Source organism: Brachycentrus maculatus, unplaced genomic scaffold (assembly GCF_059751285.1).
Source record: "Brachycentrus maculatus isolate JH-2025_06_01 unplaced genomic scaffold, ASM5975128v1 h1tg000050l, whole genome shotgun sequence".
NCBI classification, from domain to species: Eukaryota; Metazoa; Arthropoda; class Insecta; order Trichoptera; family Brachycentridae; genus Brachycentrus; species Brachycentrus maculatus.
Genome location: NW_028280804.1, coordinates 3,508,178 through 3,526,855, shown reverse-complemented (window position 1 = coordinate 3,526,855; position 18,678 = coordinate 3,508,178). Strand labels below are relative to the sequence as shown.

Here is an 18,678-nt window from a genome sequence, read left to right as displayed (position 1 = left end):
AATATGGTATTAACAATCTTTAAATTAGTAAATATCTAGTACAGTACTTACTCGTCTAAGTAGGTAGAAAAGAACTAAATATGTACATTTAGTGCAAGCTGCATAGTAATATGTATTTACATCGATTAAAGCTGTCTCAAAAAGTTTCACGAAAGCCATACATAGCTCCAAAAAAGCTTTCATAAAAATATGTTCAGATGAGGAAAATAACTTGAAAATTTGCAGTGTTATTAAATTATCAGTCTGAATAAAAAAATATTAAAATTAAAAAATAAAAATAAAAACTTGTATATTATGGATTATAAGGGTATGTGAAACAAATGTAATATTCAATTTCATATAAATTCACTGTAAATTAGGATACATGAAATATCCATTTGGGAAAATTTTAAAAAACATCTACGAAACAGTTTTTAAAACATTATATCTAATAACGGTCAAACAAATACAAAAGATGAACATTTAACTAAAAAACAGTATCTCAGATTTTGGATTTTGTGCTAATTGCTAAATGAAAAATCAAATGTCCATATCTTAAGATAGAAAAGCTGAAAGCATCGTGTGAAGTGATCAGATTGACATGGAAATTCGGATTCAAGCAATTTGGGAAAATGGCCATCAGTGTTTTCCATTCATGATTTTATTGCTCGATAATTAATATTCAAAGTTTATAAAGATAAAATAATATTGTATCAATTTCTTTCTAGATATGTATGAGATAAGCCCTTATGCGACATTCCAAGTTGGTGCACCTCATAGACCAGTAGCCGCCTCCACGTTAGACCATACTCTACAGTTTAGAACTTTTGGACACATGGAAAATGAGTCGCCTCCTTTACAGGCTCCGTGTAGGAGACATTTCCCACAGAAATCTCACCGACATGACAACTCAAAAGGTTCCAACAATTATAATATTTATGTATGTATAACTAAAATATATTGAAACCCTAAGAATTAAAAAAAAAACAGATTTGACATTAGAATAAATAAATATAAACCAACCCGACTACATCTATGTTGTAAACTAAGTGTTTTTTTCATTTAAATAGGTGCCTCAATTGGCTTGAAACCCAATTCAATATTTCCAAGGCACACTTTATCAATTAATTATCAATTTTGTAATATGCTGAAACATAAAATACTAAGCATATTTTGAAACCTCGTAATAAAAACATTTTTATAAATATGAAAAAATTATTATGAACATTTGGAAAATGTAAATAAAACATAATTTTGCTAATAAGTAATTGTACAGATATTCATCTGAATCTGACTCATTCATTTTAGGTTTTTTCTTTTAAATTGAGAAATAAATAAATAGGAAGTATCTATTTTCAGTTGGGACATCCAGTATACCAACAAACTTAGTACCTACTTTATTCATCTGTAATTTCATCAAATATGGACATTCTTTCTTCCGAAGTGTGCATCGCTGATGTTTGCAGTATGTTTGCTGTCGGATCTGATTAAAAGGGACCGCTGTCATATATAAACATAGTTGTCAAACCCAATTATAGAACAGGGATATATAGTTTCAGAAATATAATTCTTTTTTGAAGATTTTATTGACAAAAGCGTAAAACTGATCACCTTGACATCATATAATTTAAAAATTACATATGACACTGCATCAATTCATTTGATTTCCCTATGCATCACTCATTTCAAATGATAGAAAGGGGATTTTTTTTCTTTCTGTATTACCGATTAATCAATGTATTATTGATTAATATCTTTTTATTCCATTAATTCATATTTGGAATTTTAAGTTTAATGTTATTTATTGTGTTTTTCAGGTGACGATGGAATAGACAGTGGCTGCGAACTGCTCCAACCTCTACGAATGAGGGGAAGACATAGACAAGGTTCTGGTCCATCATATTGTGTCCCAATGGCTAGCCAAGGAGAAGGATTTCAAGCTGTTTTACATTTGAATAAAAATGATATCTGTTAATGAATTATATTACCTTATTGTATCACCTGTGTTTTATTTATGAAAATTTAATGCTACCCTGTTTATTCCTTTATATGCCTTTCTCAAAATTGACTACAAATACTTAACATAATGTTTTTTACCTGAACAATGGCAAGAGATATGCAGGTATTTTTTTAGTGCATCATTGAGAATTAAATAGAGAAATATATTTCTATGCATAAAAAATATTGCCTTTAGGTAACAATCAATGGAACAAACTGACCTGTGCAAAATTCATTAATGCAGACTTTGAGTCAGAAACTCTAGGCTCGACCCCACTCTGACTCATTTTGATTCCTATTCTCAAACACAAACTGCTCAGATTTACCTGAAAGTGCATAGTATAGAAGTATCATAAGAATATAAATATTTCTTTTCCCCCAATAAAATAATTATATTAAAACCTCGATTATCCACACCTCTCGGGTATGAAGGTAGTTTGAAAAACCTTAAATAATCGAAAAAACATCATAATTGACAAGGAAAAACAAATACATTCAGTAATGATCATTTTTATTAGTCTAAATTTACAAAAAGCATCCAAATTTTTAGATATAACTGCTGAATAAAGCAAACTGAAAAAATAAAGATGGTTAAAAAAGCAGTTTTATTTTTTGAATCTACCAAATTGCGAATACTGGAAATGTTGCGCATATTTTTCAGGATTTAGAGAATAATGTATAAAACAACGACTAAAATGTTACAACGTAACAACGGTAGACACAATTCGCTTCATCCAAATCGGTAAAAAAAAAAATTTGATCAATCCGAATGGCTGAGTTTCTATTGTACTTAAATTACAGTAAGTGAGTACCTTTGAACAATTTTTCTCTGTTATGGCAACAACCAATGACAGCAAAATGTGACAGCTGTCTAAATTTGAGGTTAGTTTTCATAATAACAAAACCACGCTGAGGTATAAAGTTGAATTGTTTTGTCAAATCTAATAATTTTAGTTAATTTATGGAATAAATTAAATAATGAAAGGAAAGGGGCGCAAAGGACATCCTAAAAGGGGTGGTGATAAAGGTGGAAAGCGCGGTAATTATCGCGGTGTTAAAAATAACCGAAAAAGCAATGATCCGATAAAAAAGAAGAAAGATGCTCAGGCCGGTGGAAAAAAGACATTTTGCTTCAATAGATACAGAGACAAGCAACGGGTCGAAGAAGAACTTAAGAAGAAGAAAATGCTCGAAGATAAGATAGAACAAGAATACCATTATTCTGACGAATCAGAGGAGGAAAAGGATCCCGTCCAGCAGCTGTTGTCAACATTTAAAGATAACAAAGGTTCGCTTAAGAGGTCTCGAGCTGTTGAAAGTAGCGAAGAATCGGAAAGCGAAGAAGAAGAAGAAATTGTGGATGAAAGCAATGCTGTGAAAGAAGATAGTGAAATGAGTGATAAAAGTGATGTAGAGGAATTAGATGAAGAACTCGAGGATGAAGATGTCATTGATGAAGATCTCAATGATGAAGATCTTAACGATGAAGATCTCGATGAAGAAGGTCTTGACGATGAAGAAGTTGACGATGAAGAACTCAACGATGAAGAACTCAACAATGAAGAACTCGACGATGAAGATAGGGGTTCGGATGTCTCTTTAAAACTCCAAATTGAAACTGACGAAGAAAATGATGTAAGAATATCCTGTTAATTTATATTAGTTCCCTTCAATTTTAACTTATTGGTATATCTTGGGGTTCCATAATAGTCCTTTTAGAACCAATTGAAAAAACACTGCCATTTATTAACTTTTTTTTGTGAATGAGATTTGCTTCAAATATTTCATATTTAAAAATTGCAATATTATGTTCTTATGATAAACACAAATATTATAATTTCATTAAATTAATTCGGCAGTCACTTTATGGTAAAATCTATCCATTTTTAATTAATGTTTTACTTTGTAAATACCACTATTTCTTAAAATCCACTGTGACACGTGTTTCGATGCATTCCGCATCGGTATACGGTGTTTGAAAATGATGCGGAATGCCTCGAAACACGTGTCACACTAGATTTTAAGAAATAGTGGTATCTACTAAGTAAAACATTTATCAAAAACAAATATTTTAATTACTGCTGGTAAACCTTAGGGGCTTTATTTAAATATAAGAAAAAAGTCATCGCTGAGTGGGGGGTCGAATCCGGACTCTCTGTCTCAAAGTCTACGATATAACCCACAGGACCACAACCGACTCATAATAATATCATAATATCATAACAATTATGTGTTGTAACAAAGGTGTGTTGAGATGGTTTGAATATGTGGAACGTATGAGTGAGTAGAGAATGGCAAAACAAATTTATGAAGCGAATGTAGTTGGAAAAAGAAACAGAGGAAGACCGGAGAAAACTTGTCACAATCAGGAATATCAAATACTTGATACCGGTCGGGTCAGGAGTCAGAATAATCGGGGGGTGTGTATGAGGAGATGCATGAATGTGGAAGAGAAAAAGAATGTTTGCAAAGATAGAGTGATGTTGCGTTCTATCACTATAAGGCAATAGTCAATCTTGTCCTGATGAACATTATATTTTTTTCACCGTGTTATTTTGAAAACGTCCAAAAAAAAGTGTGTACTTGCAAACAATGTAATAATTTGGAATGAGATAATTATTTATTTGATCTAAGAATTTGTTTATGTTACAAGTATCGTTTGTTTTCTATTCTTTCAGATTTCTTCCGCTCAAGTTGCAACAGAGTGTGAAATTAAATTGAATGACCAAACTGAAGATTCTGACTTACCTACCAACGATCCATTCATACAGCATTTGAATAATGATCTCCACGATTCCCTACTGTCATCTGTTTCTAAAAAGCCACAACTATCGGACACAAATCATCTTACCTGGCCTTGCCTCGGTAAATTGATAGTACAAATACCCAAAAGTAATCAACATTCCGAAATAAAACAAGAACAAGTAAAGAAGTTTACAGTATTAGAAGAAAAAATGTACACCGAGCCGGGGAAAACTCCCACAAGAATTACAGAAGTTGATTGGGATAAGCTTTGCGTAAAGAAACAAATTAAAGAAAATCTAATATCTGCAAATAAATCCATTCTTTTTAAAAAAGAATGTGAAATGGAGGATAAACTGACACCGCTGCAGAAAGAGTTATTCTCAGTTATGAATAATTATCAAGATCTTTATTTTTCTGAAAGAACATTCCTAAATGCGGAAGAAATAAGATATGTCTATTGTTTGCATGCGTTAAACCATCTTATTAAAACGAGAACGAAAATCCTTCACCACAATGCCAAGCTATCTAGGAAATCTGATGTGCCTGATGAATTTCGAGATCAGGGATTAGTTAGACCTAAAGTAAGTACAAACATAAATATTTTTAAGAACTACTACTACTACCACTGTTACCATCACGCCGTTTTGCCGCAGGGGCAGGCAGAAAGGATGGAACGCCACACTCTTCTGTCCTGACATACACTCCTCGCCTCCTTCACATCCACACATCTAGTCATACATGCCCTCCGATTACCCAGCCTTTTGACACCACCAGATTTTAGGTTCTGATTTATCTGATCGTGTCAAGTCTTTTTCGACCATACTCGTTCTGTTTACCCGCTCACATTCGCCACATATATTTTCTTAGTCATTCTCTCATTATCCATTCTCTCCACATGTCCATACCACCTTAAAGAACTCATCCTAATCTTTTCAATTATTCCTTGTTCAGACTTACATTCCTTTCTTATATCTTCGTTTTTAATTCTGTCATACAATGTTTTTTTTTTTATTAAAGAACTCTTGTTAACAAATAATTTATTTTGCGCCTTGTTCCTAAGATCTGGCTCATGAGTTATGGATCAATTCAACACCAATGAGATATATTGCTAATCTGCATGAACAGCTTCTTAAATCAAATTTGGTATGTTAAAGTGAGGTTTTATAAAGTGATATATATAAAACCTTTATTTTATAAATGCGTTAACTTGTTGTTGTAAATTAATGTATAAAAAAAAATTCATTTCATCAAATTAATCTCAAATAGTATACCAACATAACTATTTTACAAATTTATAGTTATAGTAATTTAATATATTTTGACTCTAGATGTAAAATAGGTATACATATTGTTTACACTTCCAATATGCATACAGTACCTGCTTATATATACAGATTCAAACTCTTATAGTTGTTAAAATCATAATAACAATGCATGTGACATTTACCAAGTTAACTGTAAAAATAAAATCTAGTATTATTGTGAATCAAACCGTTACTATCTGGTGTCTTATTTTATGTTGAAGAAAAATGCTTTTTTATCACCATTAAATAATATATTTTACACTTTTGGCATACCTGTTATTATTCTACGATTGTGATAAAATGTACAATACAATTTTACTATTTATTTTTCAGGTTATAATAATAGTCCCATTCAAAGATGCAGCTTATCGAATCGTCAAAATGCTAATTGAAATGCTCGTCCCCAATGACTCGAGTCAAGTTGTGAATAAAAATAGGTTCGAAGACGATTTTACCGGGAATGAACTTCTAATGCCAAAGAAAAACCCCAAGCCGGAGGATTATGAAGTGACCTTTGCAGGCAATACAGATGACACTTTCAGAATTGGATTATCAATTACAAAGAAAACCCTCAAGGTATTGCTTATTCACCTTATTCAAAAGATTTTTTGTTACTTTTTTTGTATAATTTTATGTCAATAATGAACACAGATTATGAAATTAATAAATTCAATTGTAGCTTATGTTTTTTTTTCATCTTATGTTTATATTGGTTGTGTTATTATCATTCAAGGCAGAAGTTTTTCTCTTAAATTTGTCAGAGAGTTAATTGGTATAATTTAAGTATGTATTTTTGGGACTTCAACCTTGTTGCGTTGCCATCTTGAATTATGTATTTTCTTAACTTTAGGCAGAAAATGGTAATAACCACATGTGGATATTTTTTTTATTTCCTACAATATTAGTTATTATTTTTTCTCTATATAATAATAAAGGTGGGTATCATTTTCAGTCTCAACTTAAAAACATATGTGTCAAGATGGTGACTAATGTAGCGTAATGTTATCTTGATTTATACTAGTAAGGTCCCGCTCTAACAATTACAAATGAAATAATGCTTTCTTTATTGGTTGCAATTTTAAAATACCTAGTAAACTGGCCCTGGTTGTGTTTGCTTAACTTTATAAAAACCATATTAACTTTGTAAAAATAATAATAAAGGAGCATTGTAAAAACCCAGTAAGAACCCAATCATAGGAATTTATACCTAGGTGTTGAATTAAGATAAAAGAAATAAGTAAATAATAATCCTCACCTTGAAAATATTTGAAAAAGTAATCACGAATCTTTCACAAAAACAAAAAAACAGCAATCATAAAAGCAAACTGGATTGAAAATTTCAGTTTTTTTTTGTCTGTCCTCTTTTTCTTGTTCTCATTTAGGTTCATTCTACAATCCTCAACTCAATTCCCTTAACTGTTTTTACATAATACAATAAATAAAAATTATACTATCTCACCTGTGTATCTCAACATGCCAACATTACATTAGTTAGTCTCTATTTTATTGTTAAATTAACTTTTATTTTACAGCTTTACTCCGACTTTTACTCTGCTGACCTAATTATTGCATCTCCTCTCGGATTGAGAGTGATCGTGGGAGCTGAGGGAGAAGAAGAGAGAGATTTTGACTTTTTGGCTTCTGTGGAACTTCTAATTCTCGATCAAACGGAAATATTCTTCATGCAAAACTGGGACCACTTACTGCACGTCCTGGACCACTTCCACCTTCAGCCGAAGAAAACTCACGGAACTGACTTCTCCAGATTGCGTTCCTGGGCGGTCAACGGTTGGACTAAATACTACAGGTGTGCATTTAAGTTATTTTAATGTATTTTATTAAATTTTAGGTGCATTATCATAGGATTTTAACTAATGATACGTATTCCAAACAAAATCACAGACAGCTTAACACTTCGTTAATGTAGTATCAAAACTGGAAACCGAAAAGATTTGGTGTGTCATTTTCTGTATTTTACACCCAACAGATTTACCTAATGACTGTGTCATAAAAAAAGTGTACTGTCCGACTACAAAAATATAATACATATTAAACTTTTGCTAATGAGAAGAAAACAAAGACAATTTTAGTAATATCTTAAGCTCAAAATCCAATTTTTATTTACTAGTGTAATCAAGGCTTACTAGTGTGGTTTACTAGTGTGTAGGCAATAGTTTGACAAAATTTGTACATATAGCTGAAACGGCCTCCGAACATAAACAGACATTTGACGAAATATTTTTTTTTTATTTATTAAAGTTTTTTTACGATGCATTTATTATATTGTTAGTGAAATAGTTTTTTGTTGTTTTTCAGGCAAACACTCCTCTTTTCATCCATAGCATTGCCCGAAATTAATTCTCTCTTCAACAAAAAGTGTTTCAACTATGCAGGAAAAGTTAGGGTACACAATCCTATTGAAGCAGGTACAATAAGGCAGGTTGCTGTACAAGTCCCTCAAGTTTTTAGAAGGTAAATTTTATGTATTTGTTTGAACTCCTATACTGTCTTATTTTTTTTTTATATGTAATCATAATAAACACTTATTTTCTTCCAGAATTGAAGCGAAGGATCCACTTTCTGCCATTGACTCTCGATTTGAGTACTTTGTAAGAGAAATTCTTCCCCAATATAAAGACAGTATTATGGCCCATACGATGATATACGTCCCCAGTTATTTTGACTTTGTACGAATAAGAAATTACTTCAAAAAAGAAGATGTTAGTTTTGTCCAAATTTGTGAATATTCAAAGGTAATTATTAATTTTATTTATTTTTAATTTGATTGGTCAGAAGAAAATCCCTGATCTGTGATTTTATTTAATATTTTCGTTACATGTTCTGAAAATCCAGAGAACCAGAATTTGGAAAAATATAGTAGGATTGAGTCAAGTAGAAATTCAGACACCCTTGAGTCCAGCTATATTTTTCCAATTTACAAAATGATCATAATTCTTATATTTTTTCTTGTGTTAATATGTTTTATCTAATGTATGTTTTATTTATTCATTGCAGGATGCTAAAATAGCGCGAGCAAGAGACATGTTTTTCCACACTGAAGGACATTTTTTACTTTATTCTGAAAGATTTCACTTCTTTAGAAGGATGCGGATAAAAGGAATCAGACACATTGTCTTCTATCAACCCCCAATCTTCCCTCATTTTTACTCTGAACTCTGTAATCTTATGCATGTAAGTTTAGTTTAAAAATTTACATGAAAACCTGTCAATTTTATCATTAGTATTTAATCCCTTGTATTATTATGACATATTTATTGCTGGTTTTAAAATAATAATAAAAAAGTACATATGTAAATAACATGAGATTATTGCGTATCATCTATGATGAGCCCTCAATTTTATTTAGTTAACCGACTAAATTCATAATTATTGTGGATTTAAATTCAATTTAAACATTTCTTTGGTCAAAAATGTTATGTTGCTAATCCCTAGAAATATCTATAAATATATATTTTTTTTATATATTATCAGTATTTAAAGCAATAACTTTGTCATTTTCCATTTTATAACTTACAAAATCACTATATGTATTTCTTATTGTAACCTAATTATCATATTGACCAGTTTTAAATCAAACAGCTTCATTCTTAAGTCTAATTAATACTTTGTTTTAATAATTAATTAGTCTTCAGAAATAAGCTGTTTATTTTGAAACCAGTCGACATTATAATCAACTTATGGCGTGATTTTGTAACAAAGTTATTTTGTAAGTTATATTTATTTTCATACTTTGTTTTCTGGAATTTGAACTCTTTGATCTCAACCTTATGTTTTAGCCTCAAGTTTATGGGGTAGTAAAATAAACCACATACATTTTATTAAATCTCTTGAAATGATATGGTAAAGATTAAGTGCTAATAACAAATTAAGGTATGTTCTAATGGATTTATTTTTGTTAACAGGAAGCCAATCAAAATAAATATGGTGGAAGTGAAAGCAACATGACTGTTACCGTTCTCTACACAAAGTATGACTTACAGCAGTTAGCGGCAGTTATTAGTTCAGAGAGAACGGCTAAGATGTGTCAATCAGACAAAAATGTTCACATGTTTATGACAGGAGAATAAAACTATTTATACTGTAAAATAAATTTACTAAAATGAAATAAAACAGCAATTATATTTGTATATATTCTTTTATTTATCCACTCAGACAACTTGATGAAAAATGATGATATTTATGCATAATTTATTAAACAGTGAAATGGAGATGCAATGCACTTTCAATGTTGGAAAACTTCATGGTGTCATTTGTAACAGTCTTAAATTATTTGGAGTATTATCAAACTGGGCAATTTGGCAATAAATTTCAGTACACCCATTTTATAAAATTCAATAATCAGTATCCGGCGCCGTATTGGTCTTTTCACTTCATCCGTAATGAAATTTGTGTAACTTAATTCTTTTTACCCGTCATTTAAAAGAATGTAGCCATTTGCAAAATTAATAAATATTCAGGAAGGCAAATTTTGTTGTTGATATTTTAGAACACCCTTTTCAAACTTTTGTATATATTTACTATAGTTTAAGTGTCTAGGGGGATCTAGACTTCAATCGCAATGATATATACTCGACAACTAATGTCAAATGCATGCTGATATATATATTCGACAACTTAGAAAACTACTAAATATTACACCTTTAGAAGGCCTCAGTTTATTTTTTTGTAATGCTGAGGGCTTCCATATGAAAAAGGATTATTTTTGGGATTGTACTTAGAAGAAAATCCACTTATTTTGTTAATATCACCTCACAATATGATTGGAATCGAGCCCCTCGCTATCAGCTAATTTAATATTTCTTCCATTATCAAAAACTTATTTTAAATAAAATAAATGCCAATAATACAATTTTACTATATTTTTTACAATTTGTAAAGAAAGAAAGGATACATAAAGAATTAAACTTGGGGTATTTGAAAGTGCCCCAGGAAGGAGAAATTAGAATGGAGTCAATTTGATGTCATCATAAGTCAAAAATTATCAAATATTCAGGTTGATTTGTTCTTGTAAGGAATAGTTCTTTCTCTAATGCTTGCTATCCTTATTCTAAGTATGAAGTCGGTAGCATGACATTACTACCCTTTTGTATTTTTATTTTTTTTTTGTAAGAATTTTTTTCAATGAAAACAATATTAAGTTTTTTTTTCAATTCAAAGAGAGTACCTAAAAATTGTGTTTCATTTTGAGTGAGAGAACCCTATTTCATTTGAATAGTTGAATACTGTGAAGGTAATATAGGCCTCAAATCACAAATTTAAGTTATCTATTGTGAGAACAGTTCATTCTTAAAAATATTTATACATATATAATTTACAATTTTTTTTTTATTTGATGGATTTTGAGCTTGTGATGAAAACTGATGACTCCTGAATTTGAATATGTAGATAAAGAGATTAAATCATGTTTTTTTTTAACAATAATAAAAATATGTAAATGTTTTATTATTCTAAAAACATCAAGCATCTAATAAAGCCATCTCTTGAAATTGACGTATCTCTTCACAAAGTCATCATAAAATTTACATATACGAAAGTAACATCCTATATAAAATTATTTAATATAACATGAGTATTTAAATTGGTCATTGCTAATTCTGAAAGGATATAACATACATAAATTTACATGTTTAAATGTTTTCCATTATATTTTGAGATCACACCTGCACTTCTGCCCATTTGTAATAATTTAAGTATCATTGGTAGTTTTGGAACTGCGTACGCTTTCAGCTATCTTTTTAAGCAATTGACTGTTAGGTTTGATATTTTCTATTGTGCTAGTAAGAAAAGTAGAAGTTTCCGAAGGCGTAGATGTTTGGTCTGTGTCGTTGAAGCTAGTGTTTAGAGTACTAAGAACCACATCATCTTCCATGGTGCTCAAAGCTTTGAATGTGTTGTCCAACTGGAAAGGAAACGTGGAAGAGTCCACTAATGGATCTATTGTAGTATGGCTGTATCCATCTGAAATATAAATAAATCATTATATTATTATAACTTTTTAATTCTAAAAATTGACTTTTTGAATTCACGTTTTAACATTTAAACAAAATATTATGGTAGTTACATAAGTATGTGGTCACTTAGAAATTTAAGTCAAACGGTTTTGAGACGCATTCGTCTCTTTGTCAATACCATCTTTACTCCAACATACATCACTCACTCCCCTTTCAAGAACGTAATAAATCAAAGATCGTCAATTTTCAGTTGTGCATGTTTTCAGAATGCCCAGAAAATTTACTTTATCCCAGCAAAAGAGGCATATTTTTAACTTAATATTTACCCGCTACAGGGCAGAAAGTGTTGTTTTTTTTTATTTTGAAAAAACGTATTTAATTATTTTTTTAAATAAACTAAACATTTTTCAAATGGAGAAAAAACCTTCAGGTTTTACCTAAAAGATCTGTTGCACAGTAAAAAGTTCAATAAGTGGCTTGATATTTATTTTTAATACATTGTGTTTTATTTTTAAACTTTAAAAACATTCTCCTGAAAAATCATGTTTTTTTATTTATGACGTTCTTGAAAGGAGTTAGTTACATGTGTGCATGTGATTTTCCTCCCGCATGTTATTAATATTTTGCATAGGTGAATAGTGCTTTGGTAGTGGAATATAGTGTTCTAGTGTCATCACTAGATTGTCCTAACAAAGAGATGGTTACATCTCAAAACCGTATACTTGAGTCTTGATGAGTGGTTGTACACTTTTGTAACTTAACATTTTGTAAAAAATAATTCACTCATTGAATTTTTTATAGAATATTTAACCATATTTGATATTTGTATTTTTATGTTTAAATGGATTCAGATTCTAAAGAATTTTCCCAAGTGATGATAAAATAATTGGCATATTTGCATATACAGTAGAAAGAATTTAACTACCACACATAAAAAAATCTGAAAATACTAAGACTTTAGTTGTACATTATTGTGGGCTTAAATAATATATAATTTCAATAATAATACTTTAATTCAATTTTTTATAAAACCTAAGCACTGAGTGTTACTATATTATACGAGTATGTAAGAAGAATAAGAATTTAATTAATGATTCTTCAATCAGTGGATAAAAACAGGTGTTTTACTTTTCTTTACTGAGTTTATATATTAAATTCTATTTATTTAGAAAACAAAGTAAGATTAACAAATTGTTTCTCGAAAATTACAAATTTTCGATTTTTTTGTTGTTGACAAAGATTCATTTAAAATGTAACATGTTTTGAAGATAATTAAAATCACAGAAAAGTTTTTTTATAATTAAATCGAAATTATCTCCGAAGGTATAGTGAAACCAGTTGATACTATGTTTTTCTAGGAACACATACAAATAATAAAATAATATTTATATTAGTGACAGCCGTTTCACATCTTAATGGAATTTTCGAACTGTCAAACACTAAGTTTAACTAATCTATGGATATTGTTTACGTATTTATTTACAAGGGAGTCATAATTCCCTGTAATATAGTATTTGAAACGGGATATTTAATACAAGTACAGTAAATCCTCGATATAACGGACTGTTTGGGGGGAGGGGGTGTCCGTTAAAGCAGAAATAATAATAATATAAATAATTAATATAAATAAACAAAACAAAACTCTAAAATTATAGTTATTGCCTTCGGACACTCGTCGTGAAATGACGTTGCTATTTGATATCGACGCGCTTGCTTTCGGTACTCCTGCTTTGAAAAAGGAATCGAGTTATCACTTTGAAGCTCGTTGTTTTTTTTAAATAATCAACTCTCTATTATATTTCGAAAATACGTGCAGTATAGTTGAACTTCGTTATCCGACGAATAGTTAATAAATGTTATTATACCATCGAGATGTGATCTTACTCGGCTGTCCAAACTCGAAACACAGTAAGGGACTTTTTTTTGTAGTACGTTTTTTTTGCATTTTTGGACTAAGTAGATTCACTTAAGAAAAAATCACTTATATTTATTAGACCCCCCTCTGGGAATCGAACCCAGGACCTCCAGAACGGTAGCCGAGCGTGCTGACCATTACATTACGGAGGCGGACATATTTTTTTCCATACATATTGTAAAAAACAAACAAAAAATCCAGTTAACATTTTTTTAAATTGATTGTTCTGATTTGAACGCTTGAAACAAGTTTGAGATCTAAGCATTAGGCATGTATTGAATTTAACCGTGTATAATATTCACAGGACGTATAACATTTTTTTACATCTGATCGAATTTAATGTCCGTTCAATCCGAAGTTCTTTAAATAGAGGTCCGTTATATCGAGGTTTTACTGTATGTTGCTTTTTAAAAGTTATGTCATTTTACAATGTAAGCAGGGTAAAGACCCCGGTCACTACTTTAAGCGGATTGGAACCCTTTCTAAGCGGATTGGTAACACAATGTTAATTTACAAGTTACCGTTCATCATATAAATGTAATTTATTGCTCACAGTGTAATTTAACCTTCAGTTTATATGAAACCTGTTTATTAAAAAAAAAAAAAATCATAATTTTTTTTCCAATTATTGTCCACCTCTGTAGTATAATGGTTAGCGCGTTTAGCTACTGTGCTGGTCGCTGGAAGCCGCGGGTTCGATTAACAGGAGGGAGTAATAATAAATATTAGTTTCATCAATTGATTCGGCAGTCACTTTATGATAATATCTATCGATTTTTTATTTAAGTTTTACTTGGTATATACCACGATTCCTTAAAATCGAATGTGACAGGTGTTTCGATGCATTTCGAATCATTTACAAAATCCCGCATACGGTGTTCGAAAATGATGCGGAATGTATCTATCGAAACACGTGTCACAATAGATTTTTAAAAATAGCAGTAATTACCTAGTAAAACTTTAATCAAAAATAATTATTAGTAATAATATTAATAATAATTTTGATTTATTAATAATAATATTTGTCTGCCTCCGTAGTGCAATGGTCAGCACGCTCGGCTACCGTTCTGGAGGTCCCGGGGTCAAATAAATATAAGTGATTTTTTCACTGTTATATTTATTCAATATTACCCTGGACTGGTACCTGAAGCGTAGGGCTAATCACCTTTCCTTCATGTGTAAACGATCAAGATAACACTGCGTTTATATGAAGCAGTGCCCTATGCACCATTGGGGTGCGAATAAGGGTTTTTTAAATTAATTAATAATAATATTTGTCTGCCTCCGTAGTGCAATGATTAGCGCGTTCAGCTACCGTACTGGAGTTCCCGCATATAAGCATCGAACAAGATAAAATATGAAAATCAAAAAGTTTATCTCAATTTCCAGTTTTTTTGTTGACAAAGTTGTAAATATGCGCAGTATTTTCATGGCACCAAAAATGAGTAAACTCAAATTATTTTTTTGTCTAATATTAGATAATATTCACTTTAAAAAAAAGGAATAACATGTAAAACCCCTATTTTAGAGACTTGTCTGCTGGTACAAAAGTAATATATACTCGTAGTCATATGAAAGGTAGATATGAAAAATACACCATAAAAACACAGACCAATTAAAAATTAATATCTCGAGAATTAATTTTGCAATTAGCGGAATCGACTCCACGACGCAAATTTCGCATTCGATTGTTTATATTTGAACTCCGGACATTATCTAGGGAGTGTCATTAATGCTCCTGTTTACCCTACTTTATAATAATAATGATAAAACCCTTATCCGCACCCCAATGGTGCATAGGGCACTGCTTCATATAAACGCAGTGTTATCTTGATCGTTTACACATGAAGGAAAGTTGATCAGCCCTCCGCTTCTGGTACCAGTCCAGGGTAGTATTGAATAAATATTACAGTGAAAAAATCACTAATATTTATTTGACCCCCCCCTGGGAATCGAACCCGGGACCTCCAGAACGGTAGCCGAGCGTGCTGACCATTGCACTACGGAGGCGGACAAACTTTATAATGTATGTCTAAAAATATTTTAACATACTTTATAATGTATGTCTAAAATAATTGTATTGTTGACAACCTTTTTTTATAATTTTCAGAAAGATAAATGAATTCGCTCTTTTCTTTTGAGAAAAAAAATTATCACTTCAGAAATATAGTACGGCTTTCTTCATATCTTTCTACCCTATTTCTAAATAAAGCTCATGGAGTGTCCACCCTCTGAAGGCTACCCACCCAGAAGACTTGAGGGTCATTACGTTATTTTTACTGTTCGTGAAACGTCTTACGTTTCTGTCAGTATGCGGGGGGGTTGCTTGTTAAAATCACATCTAACGAAAACATGCAAGAGTAATATGGATTATAACATTTCATTCGTACTACGCGCACCTTACTTTGGCATCGCTGTATAGATGAAATAAGCCATTATTCGATCTGTCTACGTCTAAAGAGGAGTATTTTGGCAGTACGTTTGTCGAGCTATCTCGAACTATGATTCTTTGAACACCATATGCGAGGCTAAATTTCGCACCGATTGTATTGTACGTGGCGTCTACGTCAGCGTCACCATCTGATCTTGTGACCATGCGTGATGAGTAGTGTTTTTTTTCTTCTACACAACGATACCAAATTACGGCGCCAAGGTAGTACGGTTGCAAAGATACAAGCTGACAAAGAACAAAAGCCTTTTTAATTTTATTTGTACCCTAGTGGCCATATACCCTTTGCAGCACGCACGCGCTCATAAAACATCGTCTTTCTATGACTTCAATACACTTTTTTAGATTTTTCTTGAAACGACCGAAAAACATGGATTTTAATTTTTTTTTTTTTTTTAATAGACATAGTTTTTCAATTATACACTATGTTCTTAAACCTAATCGACCTTTTATAAAAAAATATTAAATTGCGGTAGAGTGGGTTCGAACCTATAAACTTTGATTCAGAAAACGCGACATTAACCACGGGACCAAAACATTGCTTAGTGATTTAGGCAATTAAGAATGTTTGTAGTATAAAAATAAAATATGTTTCAAATTCATATTTTGAGGTATGTTGCACTAAAATTATGAAAATACAAATACTCGTATCGTTAACCTCAATATCCCAGACGAAAAGAGCTGCGCGAATTTCACGATGTTAAAGTTTTCCTTTGGAGAGTTATCGCTTGGATAGTACATATATACCAGGCCAGATTTTCCGCTTTACAGATAATGAATAACAAAAGTATTTTTTTTATAATTAAAAGCCTCCACTTGTTTACCAGTGATATTAGAATCATATAAAGTATTGTCTATTAGACCATTTAGGTACTTGAAATACTCCCAAACGTGTAATGAAATTTATACTTATATGTAAGTCACTTCGCTATTAAGCTCACGTTTCTTATTGGATAATTCATCTCCATTTAATCAGCGAATCAAATTGGTAATATTTTTTTATTAGTAGGTACGTAATAATAATATTTTTAGTAGAACGTACAGTACACGTGCGGATACGATCTTTATTTCTTTAATTTTCATTACTTTTCTTGCGTGATTAAAAAAATCTTACGTAGGCGTAAGACTGATCACCTTGCCTTCGTATAAAAATAGATAAAAACTGTAAAAAAGAACAACAACGACAAGACACATAATATCGCTCATTTGGTGCAACAATGGCGTAATTACATTTTTTTAAAAACAAATTAATAAGTCAAAATGTGGGAAAAGACAATTTACATCGGGAGAAACATCGACTGAATTGATTTTGTGGAGAAATGCTGCGAGATGGCGCGAGTGTCATTGTAGAATTGAGTAAAATGGCGCCATTTCTATTGTTACAACGTCTAAATGGCATCTCCTGTAATATTTCTAAAATTGTAATTACACCATTGTTGCACCAAATGAGCGATATGTTAATTATGGTGGGTCTGTAAAAAAAACGTTTATTACGTTAATGAATTTATAAATAAATGTACATTTGTATGTATTTGTACACATATATTTGACAAATAAAATAGTATAAAATATTAGTGACTATCAACTTAAAATGGCATTAATTTAATGCAGTGCCATATGCGCCATTGAGTGCGGACGAGGATAAGAGGAAGAAGTATTTTCAGTTTTTGCATATCCCATTTGAATTTAAAATTACTAAATATCGGAGGTTTGCTTGGATGGTCAGCGGGAGTGTCCCTTAGAGACAAAATAAAGAACATTTTGAGTGTGTCCAAATACTTGTTCACAAATCTGGATTATCTCCAATTATAGGAGTTATTTTTCAAATTATTTTATACTAATATAAAAGTTTCTGCTCAATGAAAAGCTTCTTTTCATCTCACCAATAGATGCATCTAATTAAGTTCTAGTGATTCAAGAAGAATGTTTCTAAATTGGTTCATATATATATAGAACTTCCGAGAATTTGAGTAGTGTGGTTGTCAATAATGGGTGGAATTGGTCAATGTTACACGTGTGTAAAGTGATCACATAAACCAGCCGATGACGGTCGTCAGCCCCGTAAATGCCCAGACTTCCATATTCCTCTTCAACTTGAAAATGATAAAATTACCGAATATTCAGTGCATCTCTAAGTGTTCACCAAGGTACGAGCCGGTTCTAAAATTTTAGCAGCACATCACTGGGTATATGTGAGTATGAAGTATAAAGCCTAAAGACCCGTCAAACCGATGATAAATTCATATAAAGTGATATGTTTATTTCTTAAAATAATTGAGAATAAAATTCACCCATCGCTTACTCCTCTCAACAACG

General features: G+C 31.1%; 3 protein-coding genes across 5 annotated transcripts in view; 2 read left to right on the top strand and 1 right to left on the bottom strand.

Moving 5' to 3' along the window:
* Positions 1-1,976, top strand: part of LOC148312127 (cell adhesion molecule Dscam2-like) — a 65,522-nt gene extending 63,546 nt beyond the window's left edge. Inside the window, exons 27-28 of one of the 2 annotated variants that reach the window (XM_088277938.1) lie at positions 708-896; positions 1,797-1,976. In XM_088277938.1, the coding sequence (XP_088134064.1) occupies positions 708-896; positions 1,797-1,954 (347 nt within the window). In that variant the 3' untranslated portion in view covers positions 1,955-1,976. Of the gene's footprint in view, positions 1-707; positions 920-1,796 lie in introns of both variants that reach the window. The other variant, XM_088277939.1, reaches the window with a different exon arrangement.
* An 886-nt stretch (positions 1,977-2,862) lies between these two features.
* On the top strand, positions 2,863-10,174 carry LOC148312126 (U3 small nucleolar RNA-associated protein 25 homolog). The gene is made up of 8 exons (XM_088277932.1): positions 2,863-3,612; positions 4,656-5,303; positions 6,360-6,602; positions 7,559-7,833; positions 8,343-8,498; positions 8,584-8,779; positions 9,042-9,218; positions 9,950-10,174. The coding sequence occupies exons 1-8, from the start codon at positions 2,956-2,958 to the stop codon at positions 10,112-10,114; spliced, it is 2,517 nt and encodes an 838-aa protein (XP_088134058.1). The 5' UTR covers positions 2,863-2,955; the 3' UTR covers positions 10,115-10,174.
* Positions 10,169-18,678, bottom strand: part of LOC148312125 (uncharacterized) — a 23,722-nt gene continuing 15,212 nt past the window's right edge. The window contains exon 2 of one of the 2 annotated variants that reach the window (XM_088277936.1): positions 10,169-12,005. In XM_088277936.1, the coding sequence (XP_088134062.1) occupies positions 11,734-12,005 (272 nt within the window). In that variant the 3' untranslated portion in view covers positions 10,169-11,733. The remainder of the gene's footprint in view (positions 12,006-18,678) is intronic. The other variant, XM_088277937.1, reaches the window with a different exon arrangement.